The sequence below is a fragment of the Mizuhopecten yessoensis genome, unplaced genomic scaffold (genome assembly GCF_002113885.1).
Source record: "Mizuhopecten yessoensis strain PY_sf001 unplaced genomic scaffold, ASM211388v2 scaffold9685, whole genome shotgun sequence".
NCBI classification, from domain to species: Eukaryota; Metazoa; Mollusca; class Bivalvia; order Pectinida; family Pectinidae; genus Mizuhopecten; species Mizuhopecten yessoensis.
Window position 1 is genome coordinate 91,330 of NW_018408171.1, and position 19,331 is coordinate 110,660.

At 35.6% G+C, this 19,331-nt stretch overlaps 2 protein-coding genes across 5 annotated transcripts in view; one reads left to right on the plus strand and one right to left on the minus strand.

Annotated features, from left to right (window-relative positions):
- The window catches only part of LOC110458659 (rho GTPase-activating protein 26-like), a 62,796-nt gene extending 57,728 nt beyond the window's left edge, over positions 1-5,068 (minus strand). For 2 of the 4 annotated variants that reach the window (XR_002463814.1, XM_021510467.1), the window contains exon 1: positions 4,804-5,068. Coding sequence is in view for 3 of the 4 variants with exons in the window: in XM_021510467.1 (XP_021366142.1) it covers positions 4,804-4,957 (154 nt within the window). In the remaining variant the exon portion in view is untranslated. The remainder of the gene's footprint in view (positions 1-4,803) is intronic. The other 2 variants (XM_021510468.1, XM_021510469.1) reach the window with 1 other exon arrangement.
- Positions 5,069-5,085: 17 nt separating this feature from the next.
- LOC110458660 (zinc finger protein 330 homolog) lies at positions 5,086-18,354 on the plus strand. Its single transcript, XM_021510471.1, has 10 exons — positions 5,086-5,333; positions 10,998-11,017; positions 11,907-11,977; positions 12,927-13,006; positions 13,644-13,770; positions 14,025-14,129; positions 14,384-14,430; positions 15,442-15,559; positions 17,388-17,525; positions 17,891-18,354. Exons 1-10 carry the CDS (start codon positions 5,214-5,216, stop codon positions 18,034-18,036), a joined length of 972 nt encoding a protein of 323 aa, XP_021366146.1. The 5' UTR covers positions 5,086-5,213; the 3' UTR covers positions 18,037-18,354.
- Positions 18,355-19,331: the final 977 nt, after the last annotated feature.

Genomic DNA, 19,331 nt, shown 5'->3' on the forward strand with positions numbered 1-19,331 from the left:
GGCTCATCTGTAGTGTACATGTACAGAGAATGTCTCGGCTCATCTGTAATGTAGACTGTACAGAAAATGTCTCGGCTCATCTGTAGTGTACATGTACAGAGAATGTCTCGGCTCATCTGTAGTGTACATGTACAAAGAATGTCTCGGCTCATCTGTAGTGTACATGTACAGGGAATGTCTCGGCTCATCTGTAGTGTACATGTACAGAGAATGTCTCGGCTCATCTGTAGTGTACACTGTACAGAGAATGTCTCGCCTCATCTGTAGTGTACATGTACAGAGAATGTCTCAGCTCATCTATAGTGTACATTGTACAGAGAATGTCTCGGCTCATCTGTAGTGTACATGTACAGAGAACGTCTCGGCTCATCTATAGTGTAGACCGTTCAGAGAATGTCTCGGCTCATCTGTAGGGTACATGTACAGAGAATGTCTCAGCTCATCTATAATGTACATTGTACAGAGAATGTCTCGTCTCTTCTGTAGTTTACACTGTACAGAGAATGTCTCGGCTCACCTGTAGTGTACATGTACAGAGAATGTCTAGGCTCATCTATAGTGTAGACTGTTCAGAGAATGTCTCCGCTCATCTGTAGTGTACATGTACAGTGAATGTCTCGGCTCATCTGTAGTGTAGACTGTACAGAGAATGTCTCGGCTCACCTGTAGTGTACATGTACAGAGAATGTATCGGCTCATCTGTAGTGTACATGTACAGCGGCTCATCTGTAGTGTACATGTACAAAAAATGTCTCGGCTCATCTGTAGTGTACACAGTACAGAGAATGTCTCGCCTCATCTGTAGTGTACATTTACAGAGAATGTCTAGGCTCATCTGTAGTGTACATGTACAAAGCAGGTCTCGGCTCATCTGTAGTGTACATTTACAGAGAATGTCTAGGCTCATCTGTAGTGTACATGTACAAAGCAGGTCTCGGCTCATCTGTAGTGTACATTTACAGAGAATGTCTAGGCTCATCTGTAGTGTACATGTACAGAGAATGTCTCGGCTCATCTATAGTGTAGACTGTTCAGAGAATGTCTCGGCTCATCTGTAGTGTACATTGTACAGAGAATGTCTCGGCTCATCTATAGTGTAGACTGTTCAGTGAATGTCTCGGCTCCTCTGTAGTGTACATGTACAGAGAATGGCTCGGCTCATCTGTAGTGTACATGAACAGAGAATGTCTCTGCTCATCTGTAGTGTACACTGTACATAGAATGTCTCGGCTCATCTGTAGTGTACATGAACAGAGAATGTCTCTGCTCATCTGTAGTGTACACTGTACATAGAATGTCTCGGCTCATCTGTAGGGTGCATGTACAGAGAATGTCTCGGCTCATCTGTAGGGTACATGTACAGAGAATGTCTCGGCTCATCTGTAGTGTACATTTACAGAGAATGTCTCGGCTCATCTGTAGTGTACATGTTCAGAGAATGTCTCGGCTCATCTGTAATGTACATGTACAGAGAATGTCTCGGCTTATCTGTAGGGTACACTGTACAGAGAATGTCTCTGCTCATCTGTAGTGTACATGTACTGAGAATGTCTCGGCTCATCTGTAATGTACACTGTACAGAGAATGTCTCGGCTCATCTGTAGTGTACATGAACAGAGAATGTCTCTGCTCATCTGTAGTGTACACTGTACAGAGAATGTCTCGGCTCATCTGTAGTGTACACTGTACAGAGAATGTATTGGCTCATCTGTAGTGTGCACTGTACAGAGAATGTCTCGGCTCATCTGTAGTGTACACTGTACAGAGAATGTCTCGGCTCATCTGTAGTGTACATGTACAAAGAAATAATTTGGTCATGATTCTTATCAATCAAGATCAAACTAAGCACAACGAACTATGACACTGAAACTGATGTATTTTACCAAAGACACTGGTCTGCTTCGAACCCACAAAGATGATTAATGCAACCTGCTATCGGTGATATAAATGTGAGCATGCATATAAAATATGAGGAAACTGACAATAATGGTGCCCCAAAGGAACGTACACTGTATGTGATAATTCAATTCCTTGATACAAAATTGCATTTGTCAGCTGAAATCTAAAGCAGTCAGCTGTAATGTACATTTTTGTATATAGCATAAATGTACCATATCATTTATCCTTAAATACAAAATGTAAAGGTCTGGAAGACAAAACCATTGGATGATATATAGTGCTGGGAATTTGAATCAATTCAAAATTCATGATTAATCGTTAATACAAATTAATGATATTTCTTAAATTATTGATGATGGATCATAAATGAGGAAAAAATAAATAGAGAAACATTCACCAAAATGGGTAAAATGTGGAGGCTACTTTTTAAATATCTAGATACTGTAGGCAGAAATGTTGTCAGAATGCAGTTTATAATAAAACGTATGATTGTTTACTTAATCAGTTTTCTGGTCTGTTGCGATTTGTAGACAATAGTGATTAGTCATAATTGGAGGTAAAATAAATTATCATTGCTTAAATGGAACAGGACTTATTAATACCAGCGTTTTTGTTACCTAAATTTTACAACAGCCTGTTCCTTTATGAATTGGGAAAATATAGCATTATTTGTATTGAATTTGGGAATATATTCCTCAGTTTTTGGTCACTTTGGGAAAATACGGCACTTTTTTCCGAGTAGAAACAGTCTATATTCGGCAGCAAAACTGAGCAAAATAAAATCACTGAATACACAGAATATTTATCTACCGGCTGCAGTGTTTTGTCATAAAGACAGACCATTGAATTAAAAGGAATGCACTCGTGCACAATTAATACCTGGGCACTCCAATGATACTGCAGTTTTACCTGTTAAGTTACGGACCTCAGTGTAGTATGTATGTACAGTCAAAAGAAAACGGACAGCAAAGTGGAAATATATTGTTGTATAGCTTACAAATACCAGACAAAACTTTATGTTTACACATCTGTTTTTATTCAAATCAAAACTGACTGATCTTTGGCAGTGTGAAGTATTCACCGACAGCATGTTGATGTTTCTATAGTAAATAATGTACCACCGGTCTGTGTTTAATACATAGTCCTTATACATGTACTGTCTTAGACCTCTGGTATGTATAGCTACACAACAACTTTTACTAGAACATCTAAACAGGTCATTAAGACAAACAAGACAATGGAAATCTTCAATGTTCACACATAAACAATAGGATTTGGTTTATAAATGCATACATGTATGATTGAATTTGTTTCTGACAAGATTTTTTTTCAAAACATATACATACATGTTTTTCTGATATTTTTCAGCTGTCGAAACCTTGAAGTGCATGATGACCATACTAAAATGGCTAATTAATTATGTAGTTTTACAAAGATGATTTTTTAATAAATATAGTTTGAAACAGACAGTAAGACTTCTGACTTGGCCTTTTCTCTATTAAAATAGTTTATATTACTAGAAAAACACTGGGCCTTTTGTCCATGTTGTATAATATAAATACAAACTGTATGCTAATTAGATATTCATTGAAGTTCTGACTCAGTGAATGATAATGTAAATGTAGGATTCGTTCTATATTAAGTATATTTAATTTATCACATAATGGTTTTTATACATATTAACAGGACAACTAAAACTTAAACATCTACATTATATGATGTTAATTATTATATATTATATATGATCTGATCATGATCATTCCATTTTCAAGCTGCATGTGTATTGTATTATCTTACACTTGTGTGTATCATATTGCCAATTAATCCTCCACCACATAATTTATGCCAGTTATAAGTGGGTTACGTAATAACAGGTAATATAGAGTCACTTAGTTTCTCCACTTATATAAACATTAATCTGATGCCAGAAAAAAAAACATAAAAGGTGTAAATTATCCAAAAGTGAAATGTTTGCTTGATGTATTTTTCACCTAGCTATACAGCTAGAGCACACTGTGCTCTTGTGTACAAAATTACAAATGTCACTGCTGCACTACTGTAAAGTGTAAATGTCATAGTTGTAGACTTGAGAGATAAAATCACTGACACATTAGTAGGATAACAACCTACCTGATAGCAAAATGTTAAATCTTCTCCAATTTGTTGAATTATTGCAGTCATCATACAATATTTATTTGTAATAATATGACTTGAATGACAAATCTAGGTTTTAGAGTAGTATCATCTGCTGGATAACCAAACTTTACTCGGTAGTGAAGCAGACGTAAAACCACTTAAACAAAAGCTTTCTAGAGTAACTTTCCAATTTAACTGAATTTATATTTTCAGAAATATACATAATTACATATATACATATATATATACATATTTATGTCAATAGTTTCAATGTACATATATGACTGATAAAATTTAAACGAAAATTGGCAATGTCTAATTATGTACTGGAAAAAACTTACAGATAAACTTCCAAATGGTATCTTTGTCATTTAAGTATTTCATTGAAACCTAGCTGTTACAGAGCTACATGCAGACACTATATCAAATTTATTTGAAAATATTAATACATAAATGTCCGTGATCTGCATTGATTTAAATAGTTTTAGTTCTGCTGAAAAGCTCAGTTGAGCTAGTTGAAAGGTAAATAACAATTAAGTTATCTAAAACGATGAGCAGACTTTGTAACGAATCACATCATTGCCATCTCCGATTCCCTCACATTGACAGCGGCCGGTACCCGCTCCGACTTCATGTACACAGTGGGCGTTTACACAAGATAGTGGCGCTTCGCATTTATTTACACGCACCTCCAATTCACGAAAGACAAACAAAAAAGCGCGACATTAACCCGAGTTCTGAGATAACCGTAATCCGATGTGTACTTACTTTTGGCGACATGCAGAAGGTTATTCCCATCGTTTATCAGTAGCTTGATGGCTTTACTCGTACGCTCCAATTCCTTCTCGTGATCATGTAGTTTTTCACGGAAGAATGGACTGTCTGTTAAACATTCTGCAAATTCGAGAGGCTCCAGCCCCATCGCAGCAATAAATCAGTCTCAGATTCTCAATGACAATCACAAAGTAGCGATATTGACGTTTTGTGTTTCATTCATTTTCGTCCACTTCCTGCATGGGGGGGGTTTAAGATTAGCGCATGCTCTGTTGGGGCGGAACTAAGCAGTGATCGCTTCCGGTTATTTCGGACACATGTCACGGATTTGCTGTTTGTCGATATGAAAGTTATTTCTTAATCTGTCTGACTGAAGTTAAGTGAAAGAGAACACTAAATTCAAAATGCCGAAGAAGAAAACAGGGCAACGTAAAAAGGCAGATAAGCAAAAGGAGAGACAGAAAGGAATCCGATCTGGTAACACAGAAAAGCCCCTTCCAGAAAGGCCATGTAATTTTGTGATGGTGAGATTTAATATTATACCGTACGGTTCCTTTTCCAGGCCTAATTTTTTACCCCCCTCTCAACGAGTTGGCGCGGACATAGAAGTATGTTTCGTCCGTCCATGCACCTGGTTAAGAAAAATCGCTCTCATCTGATATCTTTACAAGTGCAATGTTGATTTGACTCTGGTCAGTAATCAATAATAATAAAATAACAATCTTTATTAAACGTCGCGTACAATTGTCAACAACAAGCATAAGCTCTGAAGAGCTTTTATTAAGATGCTGCTAAGGGAACAAATGATGTTTTCGTGGTGGAGTAAAACTAGCTGCGGGAACCGTAGCTTCTATGTCCGATTTTTTTTTTATTGTTATCGATACTATGGTCCGATAACAATAAAAAAAAAAAAAAAACCTACGGGGGAAAACCACTGTGCCATCGGAGGGATAACAACTAACCCTATCAGACATCGCTCTTTTTCCCACCACCGCTGTAGATTGAACCAAACTTCATGAGAGAGAGCGCACATAGTAGTAAAATGACTACATGCACGTGAGCGATCACGGCTACAGATCTAGAGGCACCCGGCTATACGCAACGTCCTATTGGATATCGCGCTGATTGCTTGCATCAATCAGGTTGGGCACAAAAAGTTAGACATCAGAATTGATAGTTTTTTGTGCACAAATGTACTTCATTGTGTTATTTATTGGGTTAAGTCGAAAGAATAACGCCCTTTTTTCTCCATGTGTTTAAAAAAACTTTGTGTGTTTTATTTCACTTTATTCCCCATTTCAGTAATAATGTGGGAAAACAGGCTGCTAGCCGAAGTGTTTTTTTCCATATGTATCCTTTTATTGCCATCCGAGTGTATGTCAAGGTGTGGTACAGCTATTCTATCGGCGTATGTAGCGACTATCACTGGTGCAGTCTATTTGCTTACATGGGTGTTAACTTTTGAGAAGACCAGATTTAGGGCCAAAGGCTATGGTATATAGGGATCGATGCATGGCCAAAATTGGGGACTTCCGTGGCCGGAAAGCTGGCTATACCAGGATGGGTAAAACCCCTCCACTCAGGAGGTGAAAACAGTGCTACTGATGTATTGAAAGCTTATATAATTAAAGCAGTACACCCACGTTAGGAAACATTAGGGTTAGGAAAAGACTGGTTAGCTTAACATATGCCAGTGTTCCAGGAAAGGGTGGTTTTCACCGTTATAGTTATAGAACAGTTACCATTACCTATAGGCCTTATTTTACCATGTGGGGGCTAATATATATAGGTTTACTAAACATACATTCTTTTCTCTACGCTGTAGGTTTTGTTGTCTTTTATACTGTATACTGTTAATTAATGTACATGTAGTATTGTTTGCCATGTTTCAATGGCTAGCTTGGTCGTGTGATAGTAAATAAAGGATAGTTAACTTTGAAACAAGGTGTTGATTGGTTTATAACTTGGATACTCCTCCACATCTGACGAAACTGTGTCTTACTGTACAGACGGATATAGCAGGAAATTCTTGGGGGTTGCTACTGGTCAGTTTTTCAGTTTGTTGGGAAAACCTAATTTACTATATGATCACTTTCATCTTCCAATGCTGGGCAGGCTCACACCACAGATGTCCTATTACAATAAAATTGTTACTCAATGGGTAACTTAAGTTTTTACCAAATGCAGGATGATTACTCATATGTGCCGTTGTGCCCAACTTTTTTTGTTTTTTTATTTAATTTTTTTATTTTCAAAGATTTTCAGAACATGTACATTATACAGAACATCACATCAACACATATCCACACATTCACACATATCTACTATTGAAATTATCAGCAACCTCATCCTCCTCATCATCCTCATCATCTGATGCTGATTTTATACAATCACCAAGACACATTCAATTTTCACACACTTTCACACATAGAATAGACAAAACAAAGAGAGAGAGAGAGAGAGAGAGAGAGAGAGAGAGAGAGAGAGAGAGAGAGAGAGAGAGAGAGAGATCAGACTGCCAAATCTGAGAAGATACTAAATAAAATAAATAACTGCTGTGAGTATTTGTCAATATTTTGTTTTTTTTAAGTAGAATAACAACTAATAACTTAATATAAATAGTCATAATATTCAGGGTTAGTTGAGGTCAAGCTCTACTAATTTTAACCATTTTTCCCATTCAGAAGTAAATCTTCTAAGGCCTTGTTCCCCTTTACCACGAGCAATATATTTCTGAACCTTATAGTAATCTTTAATCGAATTGACTAAAGCCGTCACATTAAGTGACTTATGAAAACATCTGGTTTTGTATATATATTGTTTAATGAACAGAGTAATTTCATTATCAATTCTGGTATAAATTCCAGTTTGGTTGATAAAACCAAAGATCATTGATTCTTTATTTAGTGAGAAAGGAATAGTGAGAGCACTTAAAAGACTTTCAAAATTGCTCAGAAATTTTTGTACTTCCCTGCATTCCCATAAAACGTGGGTAATTGTCTCCCTTTCTATGATACAAAAAACACAGTGTGGGTTATTTACAAGTCCAATTTTGCATAAATAAGAATTGGTTGTTAAAATATAATGATTAATTCTAAATTGCAACCATTGCAATTTTGTATTTTTTGTAACCCTGAAAGGAATAGCATATATTTTCCCCCAAGTTTCCTGATTATAGTCGAATATAGTTCCCCATTTTGTTTGAGCAGTTATTGATGCATTATTTCTGATAAGTATATTATAGAAGTCTTGAGAACCTTTTTTCTTCTTTAAAATTATTACAAGATGTAACGGTATAATTGGGTATATCACATTTTTGTTTGGCAAATTAAGTTGTTTCAGATAATTCTTTATGCTTGTTATCAAGCCATGATATTCTAGATAATTAGTTATTGTACCATGTAGATCACAAAATTCCTTAAAAGACAAGAAAGAGTAGTCTGTGTTGTTTTTCAACAAATCATTAATTATCATAATCCCGTTTTTAAACCACTTACTATAAAAAACAACTTTATTACCAACAGAAATATTTTTGTTATACCATAAGGGTGTCTTAAGTAGGGCAAAATTCTCATTTTTAAACAGCTCCTCTTTTGCTCTTAATTTATACCATGCCCTAAACACATCTTTCCAAAACACATTTTTGCAATTTCCTTGAACTTTATTAAGGTACTCGTTTCCTGAGTTAGCCAAGATATGAGGATTTACACAAGATTTTAAAATGCTTACCCATTTACCTTCTGATCTAAAAAACCTTCTTATCCAACTTATTTTCAGAGCTTCAATAAAAGACATTAAATTAACCATTTTTAGCCCACCTTCTTGATAATTTTGGATTATTATGTCCCGTTTAATCTTATCAGTTTTGCTATTCCATAAAAAATTGAAAAGAACAGAATTGAGCTGTTTTATAAATTTTTCAGATGGATTAGGTAAGGAAATGAACAGATGATTCATCTGAGAAATTAATAAAGATTTAATGACATTAATTCTACCAATAGGTGTGCCCAACTTATCAATTGTGTACATGTTGGGGATGCTGATTTTGACCAATATTTTATAATTCATTGACTAGGTTAAGAAGAATTGCTCTTTGCTTCATGTAAGGTTAAGAAGCTCTCATCTATATCTTACCTACTACAAGTGCTATGTTGTTTATATTTGTATCAATTGTGTACCCCTTCATACTTACTTACTTGGTAATAACTTGGAAAGAGCTGAAAATTAAACCCCACCTATAACCACATTATATACAATTGCTCGGCATGAAAAGAATAAATACACTTATGCTACCATGATTCACCTTGGGTTCTGTCCCACCCCAAGGTATTTAATGTCTGGGTTATAACTTGGAAACAGTTGAGATCCCTATTACAGAGTGAGATGTATCCATATATATTAATATATTTACATTTGCATGGTATTGTCACTATAAAGCCTCTTTGAAAGCTGTGTCGTTGATGGGACTTTAATTACCATGCATCCTGAATTACTGAATTGTGGAATAAAATTGAAGTGTTTGTTAAAATTTCAAGTACTACTTTGTTTGCCAATCAGCACGCGACAATGCGCTGTTCAAACTATTGAACGAAATTGTGTGGACTGTCGATAAGGCGGGCATTTTTAATTTTAAATATAAATTATAAGTTAAAAAGAACATAAGAGGCAGAGAAGTGTAAATATAAGTATTGAACTGTTTTTGTATGGTATTTATGATCTATTTGAATGACACAGCTTTGCAAGCAAACAACATAATGCGCGCTACAATGCTTAAATAAATTTGTTGGACATGGACACACAAAACATCATGTCCTTGCATGTGTCTTGCTGCCTCAGGGGATTTAGTTTTTATTGCATCTTATATTTCTTATATTGGCAAAATTGTATTAATTCCAGGTGAGATATAAAGGCCCCATGGCCTCTGTTTTCCATATGCTTTATTAGCTCACCTGGTCCGAAGGACCAAGGTGAGCTTATGCCATACCGTTGTGTCTGTCGTCCGTACGTACGTCAACAGATTCTTTAAACGGCTTCTTCTTCTAACCACTGATTGGAATTCAACTAAATTTGACTGGAAGCATCCCTAGGTGGTGGGGATTCAAAATTGTACAAATGATGGGGTTGACCCCCCAGGGGCTGAGGGGCAGGGCAAAAAGGGGTCAATTTGGCAATATTGCTTTAAGCGACTTCTTCTCTGGAACTAAGAAGTGGATATCACCCTTATTTGACTGGAAGCATTCCTAAGTGGTGGGGGTTAAAAATTGTACAAATGGTTGGGCTGACCCCCCAGGGGACTGAGGGGCGGGGCCAAAAGGGGGCAATTTGGTAATATTGCTACAAACGACTCCTTCTGTAGAACTATGCCATTGGATATTGATCATATTTGGTCGGAAGCATTCATGGGAGGCAGGGATTCAAAATTTTACAAATGGTGGGGCTGACCCCCTGGGCTAAGGGGTGGGGCCAAAAAAGGTGTATTACTTGGAAATGGTTGAGATCCCCACCATATAACCATGGTATACAATTGCTGAGTATAAAGAGAAGAATGCACATTTGCTTCCAGGATGGCTATAGGGTCTGTCCCACCCTTGCAGACTTAACCCCTGGGTCATAACTTTGAAACGGTTGAGATCACCCACCCCAAAACTATATATATACAAATGCTGGGCAAAGAGACAAATGCAGTCACGATATTAGAATTGATCCTAGGGTCTGGCCACAACCCTAGGGACCTAGTTTCTGAGTCAAAGCTTAGCAACAGTTGAGATCCCCACCCCATAACCATACATAAAATTGCAGGGCATGAAAAATCTAATACAGATATGCTACAAGGATTGGTCTTGGGATCTGGCATATTCCCTTGATATCATTTGGAGAATATTTTGCCATGATTGCTTTGGTATCCAACTAAGCGATAAGGCCCCCTGGGCCTCTTGTATTATTTATATCATCTGTGTTTCCAATTGATGTGACCAAAAAATACTGTTTAAAATATTAAAAATTGTTATTCCCTAAAAAGCAGGGTTATATTTTTTTTTTTAAATGCCACATATATTATTTTCACTTCCGATTTCATTGGAATAATTTCAATACAGTATTAATATTTCTTTCTTTTGCTTACCAATATTTAGAATGAACATGTTTAGGATGACAATTAAGTTCAATTTTGTTTCCTTTATTTCAAACAGGAATGTGACCAATGCAGAAGGTAAGTTCTGTCATTTCAACCCATTAACATAAAACCTTGAATAGTGAATTTTGATAAAAAAAATATGTATCTCATTAACATTTTTATTAGGGCTGTGACCATCATTACATGTATATAATTACAACACGTGTACAGTGACATTGATTTGGAAGGATCTGGTGGGAAGTCGGTCAAATAATTTTCAATGTTTATTTCATAAATTGTCAAAATGTAATATCCAATCCTTGTATATCATAGAGGAATAACATTCCCTATGATTCGACGATGCATCTTTTACGCCGTTACATCTACCTAAAAATGGTTCTTTATCATGATCATGAGAGACACCAGTACTGATCATGACTAAAATATAATCTGATAGCATGCCAGCACGTTAGTGGAGGGGCGGGGATCATCAGGATGATTAAATAATGTTGTTTTTAACTCATTTTGATGGAAGTAATAGCAGTATACAATATAACATAAAACCTGGAACTCCTGACAGTGATTGGTGCTCGTAGAAATGATAATCTAGGACTCGGATTCTCAAAAAACAAAACAAAAAAATTTGACCATGTGTAATATCAGAAACTGTCTCATCCACAATTCCATTTACATAGTACATATAATATATATATTACAGTACAAGTAACTCAAAACATCTTTGGCCATGAATACGAAACAAAAACAAACATTTTAAGGAGATTTGATTTGATTCAACTACATGTACGTACAAAGAATATTTGTTTACCTAGTAAATTACAGAGCTAATATGCCCTGTAATACTTTTAATTTGATAGAATTGTAAATGAAATCTATATTTTTCTTCAGCATACACTTAGATAAGTTGATAGACCACAGAAATGTCTACGTTTCCTTGTTAACTCCTTTCACTACCACAATTTTTCAGGATACAAAAGAACCGTGCTTTCTGTTACTTCTGTGCGGCCGTACAAAGACTGCCTGTCTGTGCACAATGTGGTAAGATTTGTATTAATTTAGTCAGAACAACAACATTTCCATTTTCAAATCAATAGATAGGGATTAATTTTCTTCAGAAAATTACTGAAATCACTAGTCATCTATGATAAGATCAGTAACTACCCAGTCCAGTCCTTCTATTTTGTTAATTTGACAACCCAGGTCCCTGTTTCACATGGAACAAGGTACATTAGGAGTAGAAATTTCAGTCTGGATATATTTGCTAATTCTACTTTGACAACATCCAATGGCAAGAATATATATATACAACCAAACATGTTGACATACTATGAAAATAATTTTGCTGAAGAATTCCTCCTGCAAAGTTCCCACACTGCAAACTGTTTGAGCTGTTAAACTCAGGATGGTTCTTTTTAAATTCATATGTTTTACAAGGCCTTGGGGAAGCTTCAGTACAATCCTGAAAAGGCAACATTGTTGTATTAAGAAGAAAATTTGTAATTTAGCAATCAAGCAAGTTTCTGCCCAAAACAAAACCATTACAGGTAACTGGAAACATAATGTAAAAGTTTTGCTGCAAATATGCTCTATTAATAAAAGAAAATCAAATTTCAATTAATTTCATTACAAAGACATTCAAAAACAAAATTCTGGTCAGTACATATAAGAAACAACTAAACTGTATTCAATACACCTGCCATTATTTGCTATTTTAGCACTGGAAAGTTTACTGGCTTGGGGGAATTTATTGAGATAACTGAATGGGGATAAGAAGTGGTAGAAAGTGTATTTTTGTAATTGTAAAATTTATTGACATAACTGTAGGTAAATTTAAAGAAGGAGTATTGTTGTACCAACTATAAATATATTCTTATATATTAATTTGGCAACATAATTGAAGAACGAGAAGCTTAAGGGATATTGTAGCTACAAACAGAAGGGGAACTGGTATTGTTGTAATCATAGATGTGCCTTTACATTAACACAGGGAAACAGAAATGTATGGCCAAGATGGGTGACTGTGTTATAAAACACTCTGGACAGTTTACAACTGGATTAGGCATGGTGGTAAGTAGAGGATATTGTCCTGTATCATACCATACAATGTACATGTTCCTACGACATTTCAGATCGGACAAGTCTTGTGTGAACATACCCACAATAAACACGCTCAATAAACACGCTCGATCTGAGATGTCGGATAAACACCTGTACAGGATTGCTTTATACTTAAACCATCAGCAAATAAAACAAAAGAAACAACCATTTCACGAAGATGGTCTCCCATTCTCTGATTGGCAAGACATTTTCAACTTGTACCTAGCCATTAGTTACCAAACTCTATGTAAATAAAGCCCTGAGGGTCCTCAACAGGTGCTGCTGTGTTTTATGTTGATTTGCCACTCTGCTTTCTGTCATTGTCCTAGCTTACAAAGAACGTCTCAATCATTTTGGTGAATATGAGATCTCAGATATGGCCACTGTGGTCCCAAAGAGCATTGACAAATTTGAACATGTTGTCAAATTCAAATAAAAGAAAAAGGTGATCAATATTGTTTCCATGAGCTTCTTGTAAATATTTCATCAAAATGTATATTGTCATTGTCATTTCTTTTGCAAACCTGTCTTAACTCTCAGAGTTCAATCTGTATTCCTATATATATTGTACATGTTTTTCAGGTTTATACATGTACATACTTTACAGGGTGCTGTGTGTGACTTCTGTGAGGCTTGGGTGTGTCACGGACGCAAGTGTCTGACGACCCACGCATGTACCTGTCCTCTCCAAGATGCCGTTTGTACAGAATGTCAGAGAGAAGTCTGGTCTCATGGTGAGTATATTTATAACAATGCCTTCTAACATCCATAGAAGAATCATTGGCAACAGCACTGTGATGTTAAAAGTAAGGTAGTCCCTACAACGGTACCGGCAATGTTATTGATTTCCTTTTGTTACAGGCAGTTAAAAGAATTATTAATATAATGTGGTTTTCAGAATTAAAGTAAAATCCTCTTTTGTTATTTGAAGTTTCATTTTGTTAACACTTTAGCAGCGTTCTGGTAAGACCTTCCGTATGATTGACAGGTGGCCGTGTGTTTAAGTGTTCCTACTGTATGAAATTTCTATGTGAGGATGACCAGTTCGAGCATCAGGCCAGCTGTCAGCAGCTCGACACAGAATCATTTAAATGTAAGTGTTGAACATTTTGGATTTTTGTCAAACATTTCCTATGTAAAGTTAAATGTGTGCCCATTAGTCATTGTCACTACTTGCTGGTGATTTTAATGTGAAATGATCAGAAAAAACTTAGTACATGTTATATGTAAATATATGTGACCAGAAAATTTAAGGTTTTAAGTTAAATTTTGTACATGATGTAGAGTGATTGATAAATAATTATGAGTAACGAATAATGACAGTTATTGAACATTTTCTTTGAACAGGTGCATCCTGCAATCGATTAGGCCAGTTCTCCTGTATGCGATGCAAGGTAATCGACTATTTTCCTGTCCAAAAAACAATAAGTGGGTTTTGAAATTAACCAAGATGTAGAGTGTTATTACCATTTGTTATAAGAACTTGTTTGCAAGGATTGAGGTTTACATAGTAGAAAGAGGGGGTGGGGAGACGCACTAGATCACCTGGAGTGTTACCATATTTCGTCATACCTTCAATCCAAAAGGTCATACAGAGCATGTATCCTACACTTTTCCCACTGGAATTGTGAGATTTTTTTAAATCTCCATTTTAATGATGTCACAAACCAAATGTATGTTACTGTGCATTTTGACCTCTGACCCCTATCCTTGAAATGAATGGTTCAGAGCATATTGCCTTCTAATTCCACTGGAGTTAATAGGTGCATCTTGGAATGATGGAGTGTTGCATACTAAATGTAGGTCACTGAAGCCTGAACATATATATTGTGTGCTCATGGTTCACCTCTAAAATATTACGGGTTGGCAAGAAGGGGAATACTTACATTTCATTTTGTATTATTATATATAGGTTGTATAGCTCAAAAACTTCTGGGTAGCCTAAAAAATAGTGTCAGTAGGGAACCCAAAAGCATTACACTATTATTTTTGGGCATGATCAATATTTTGGCCTATGGCTTCAATCATTGAACTATTTCACCAGGAGGCACAAATTTGATATGCAGACAGATATATCTTGGAAATGAGGACTGTCATATATATATAGCAAGTAAGACAATGTGTCGTCTATTTAGACCTCTGACTTGGTTTATTAAAAAGTACATGTACAAATCCTAGACCAACTAACTCTTCATTATAGATATTATTTGGCAATTGGACATCCAATATGGCTGCTGTTGTATATTATTTGTTTAAAAGTATTAATACATGCATAGTGAATTGCATATCAATAATGAAAGTTATACAAGATTCTCCACACAAAACCTGATCTGAACAGTTAACTGGAGATGCTAGGCTCTACAAGTGAGGTCTGGTTTAGATGTGTTATTATTGGTTTGTGGCAGGTTTGTTTCTGTGATGACCATGTGAAGAGAAAGGGCTTCAAATATGTGCGCGGACAGCCCATTCCCTGCCCCAAGTGTAACTTTGATACCCAGGAGACCAAGGACATGAGTATCAACAGTGAGTAACTTCAGGACATACTAACTATTGGTTGGCATTGTCTTTTTTATGAGCACTCGGTGATTTGAATTCAAACAGCTTCAAACTATTTGCTATCTGCAATATGTTTTATTGAAAGAAAATTATCTTGAGTTATAGGACTTAGCCACTGGTTTTCACTTCTGTGTATTATTTACTGTACATGCATGATACAAATATAGTCATCAATAATCCAATTGTTTTGATACAAGCTATATTTTGATCTTAAAGCTGACAGTGCAAGATAAAAAGCTTTCGATTGAGATTAAAAAAACAAATCTGGTTTTGAGATCTTCCCCGTCTCTTCCAACTATAGTTTCTAAGGAAGTGCCGACATTTTAATTTGTCCTTGCTTGGTAACGAGTATGGTCTTGCTGGGTATAAAAAGCACTTAACCTGTCAAACCTGTCATCATTCTACAACTAACCGTCTTGCGCACCCTTATCGGCAACCGTTATCAAAAATCAAACGCACTCACCTGAAGACTTTGAAACACGGCCAAGCTGTTTGTTACTTATGGCACATTCTCCAAAATTGTGTATCCAAAATAAAAGGTATTTTACTGAAAATACTTCTACAAATCCCATATATATCATCGGTCTTTCACGTGCATAGAACTGCACCAACACACAAAACTTTATTATGAACTCATAGTCTTCGTCGTATAGACGGTTTACTAGCAAAACTCGATAGTCCTCGTCATATAGACGGTTTACTAGCAAAACAGGATAGTCTTCGTCGTGTAGACAGTTTACTAGCAAAACAGGATAGTCCTCGTCGTATAGACAGTTTACTAGCAAAACAGGATAGTCTTCGTCATATAGACGGTTTACTAGCAAAACAGGATAGTCCTCGTCGTATAGACAGTTTACTAGCAAAACAGGATAGTCTTCGCCGTATAGACAGTTTACTAACAAAACAGGATAGTCCTCGTCATATAGACAGTTTACTAGCAAAACACAATAGTCTTCGCCTAATAGACGGTTTACTAGCAAAACAGGATAGTCCTCGTCATATAGACAGTTTACTAGCAAAACTCGATAGTCTTCGTCATATAGACGGTTTACTAGCAAAACACGTGCGAAATGTGACTCCCAGGTGTGAAGTCAATCAACATTGTGAAATTTGGTAATTGAACAGTTCGCATGGAAATTAATGGAATTAGTATTGTTTTCACACAGGAGGTTATAACTAGTTTGAGGGCAGGGATTGTGCATTATATTTTAATTGGTCGCATTTTACTACTATTTCCACTTTTCTTAAATAAATGCTTACTTTAATGTGTTCCGTTTTAATTTTATTCAACTATTCTGATACAAAATGTTGATAAGAAATTGTGAAAGTGTTATATATATATAGTATAGTAGTGTCACCTTGCGTACACGTTGAACAAATGATAACCGGTTCGATGGGTAATGAGACGAGACCCATACTCTTTACCAAGCAAGGACTAAATTTAAATGTCGGCACTTCCTTAGAAACGATAGCTGAAAGAGATAGGGAAGATCTCAAAACCAGAAAGAAAAAAAATACAATTAAAAAATATTTTGTTTTACACTCAATTGAAAGCTTTTTAACTTGCACTGTCAGCACAACCCGTTTCAGTAATGTTAACAGTCTGTTAGTCTACCTAAGTTACTGTCATTTGACTTGTTTCTCAAAAAAACATGTAATAGAATATAAGAAGCAGAAATCCGATCCCAACACATTAGCATCTACAATTTCAATGTGGATTTAACATGACTAAAAAATATCTTAAACAAAACTGTGGAAAATAATTCTTACCATAGTAATATTTTAAATTCAATAGCTCGTCGTCACCAGTTTGGGAGACAGCGTGCAGATGATGATGACGACGATGATGAAGATGGCGGCTTCACCTTCGGTGGTGCCTCAGGGTTTTCCTATGGAGGAGGGGGAGGACCAGGCTACTCCTATGGAGATGGTGGTAATTTGACACCATTTAAACTAAATACTTAACCTTTGGTTACTTGTTTAAAGGTTTTCGCAAAAAAAATGTTTTCATATTTCTGCAAAAATAAAACAGCTGGCCAGCATCTACCAGAATGCTTTCCAGTTAAAAAACTTGGGCCAGACATATTTTTTATTTTATATATGATGATTCCATAAATTTTAGTTGTCACTCCATGAAAGACAAGAAATAATTTAATATCTGTCGTTTATCCAAGACTGAATAACTGTAAATATTTTGTACCTTCAAGTTATTCAAGGAAATCTTAAAACTGTAATCATTTCTAAATATCTAGACAGTTCAAGAGATAGGCTTCTCTACTAGAGTGATTTCTATTTTAGATGATGATGATGATGACGACGATGATGATGATGACGATGAAGATGATGAAGAGGAAAGTGATGCAGATGACAAAGATGAGTTAAAGAAGGAGTTGAAGGGCTTGAAAGAGGACTTGAAGACAGACTTGAGCAAAATGAAATTATGATTTCAACATCAGTTAGAAAATAAATAATTATATATTTATAACTAATATACCTGATGATATGGCTGTTTTGTTAAAAATTCCTTTTATATATAAAAAGCAATATTAAATGGAATGCTAATGAATGCTAATGATCAGTATATATTTATAGGATTTGATTCAGTTGTATGACCTGCACATAACATCTGTTCCTTCAGTGCTGTCATGTTAAGTGGTGTATAATGCCAGCAGGTGCTTGTTACTGAAAACATTTTTCAATTGTGATATGTCTGCAACAAGTAAAATTTGTATCTGCAATGAATAAAATGTCTGCATATTTAATTCGTATATTTTATTTGTCTAAAGATAAGAATGAGCAAATGAAGTGAACAATTTCTAAATCTCAAACTGAAAGTTGTCATATTCTTTGGGCTTATACTGTGGTGCTTCATCTTAAGAACAATAGGGCCTCTGCTCATGGTATTTGATATGCAACTTCCTGCCTGGAATGTGTTACCTTGACCCACATTCTAGGTTACAGTCATATATATCCAAATGTATATATAAAATCTTGAGAAAACTTCTTTCAATTAACCATGGAGCTTGATGAGAGTGACAGGTCTTCAGTTTTTGGCCTGTAACTTTGATAAGGCATGAGCAACTAACAATTTTGTTCAAATTAATTATCTTGACACACATTTAAGGTCTCTTGACTCCGAGTCACATGTGCTACAAACTTCAAACAATATGTTGAAATGCACCACGAGGCCTACAGGGTAACCATATTAGGCTTTCCGCTTCCTGTGGTGAATAACCATCAAACTTATTCAAATAATAACATTGACCAAGTAATCATTGGGATTGGTGTTTTTAAATGTTATCGTCATTAGTTCTTATAAGTTTCATCTTTCATTTATTGAATTAATAATCTTGTAAATGCGTCATGATGACTTCACACAGCCGAGCTTGGAAGTGTCCTTTCAAAGTTTGGTCATCATTTGCATGTAGATTAAAAAATGAGAGATTTCTGTTTTCAGACAGACTTACTTTTTTCTGATGAAACGATTTGAATCGCCAAACGAAATAAGTTAAAACTATAGAACAAGAAGAACTGACTGATATTGTTCCTTGACCTTTTGGCAAAGTTCAAATGTATACAAGAGAAATTAATACGTGAGTTTCAGAAAGATCTGTCAAATAACCACTTGAAAAATAGCAAAAAGCCTTCTTGCTTTTCAAATATGCATGAAAATTTAACGTACACAACTACAGACCAATTGCAACTAAAACCTACATTTGGAATTCCAGAAAGATCTGTC

Excerpts from the sequence above, each read along its gene's own strand:
- LOC110458660 (XM_021510471.1), top strand. The coding sequence starts at position 5,214 with ATGCCGAAGAAGAAAACAGGGCAACGTAAAAAGGCAGATAAGCAAAAG. Across the intron at positions 13,007-13,643 it reads CAACTGGATTAGGCATGGTG|GGTGCTGTGTGTGACTTCTG; the intron begins GTAAGTAGAGGA and ends CATACTTTACAG. Across the intron at positions 14,130-14,383 it reads CGACACAGAATCATTTAAAT|GTGCATCCTGCAATCGATTA; the intron begins GTAAGTGTTGAA and ends TTCTTTGAACAG.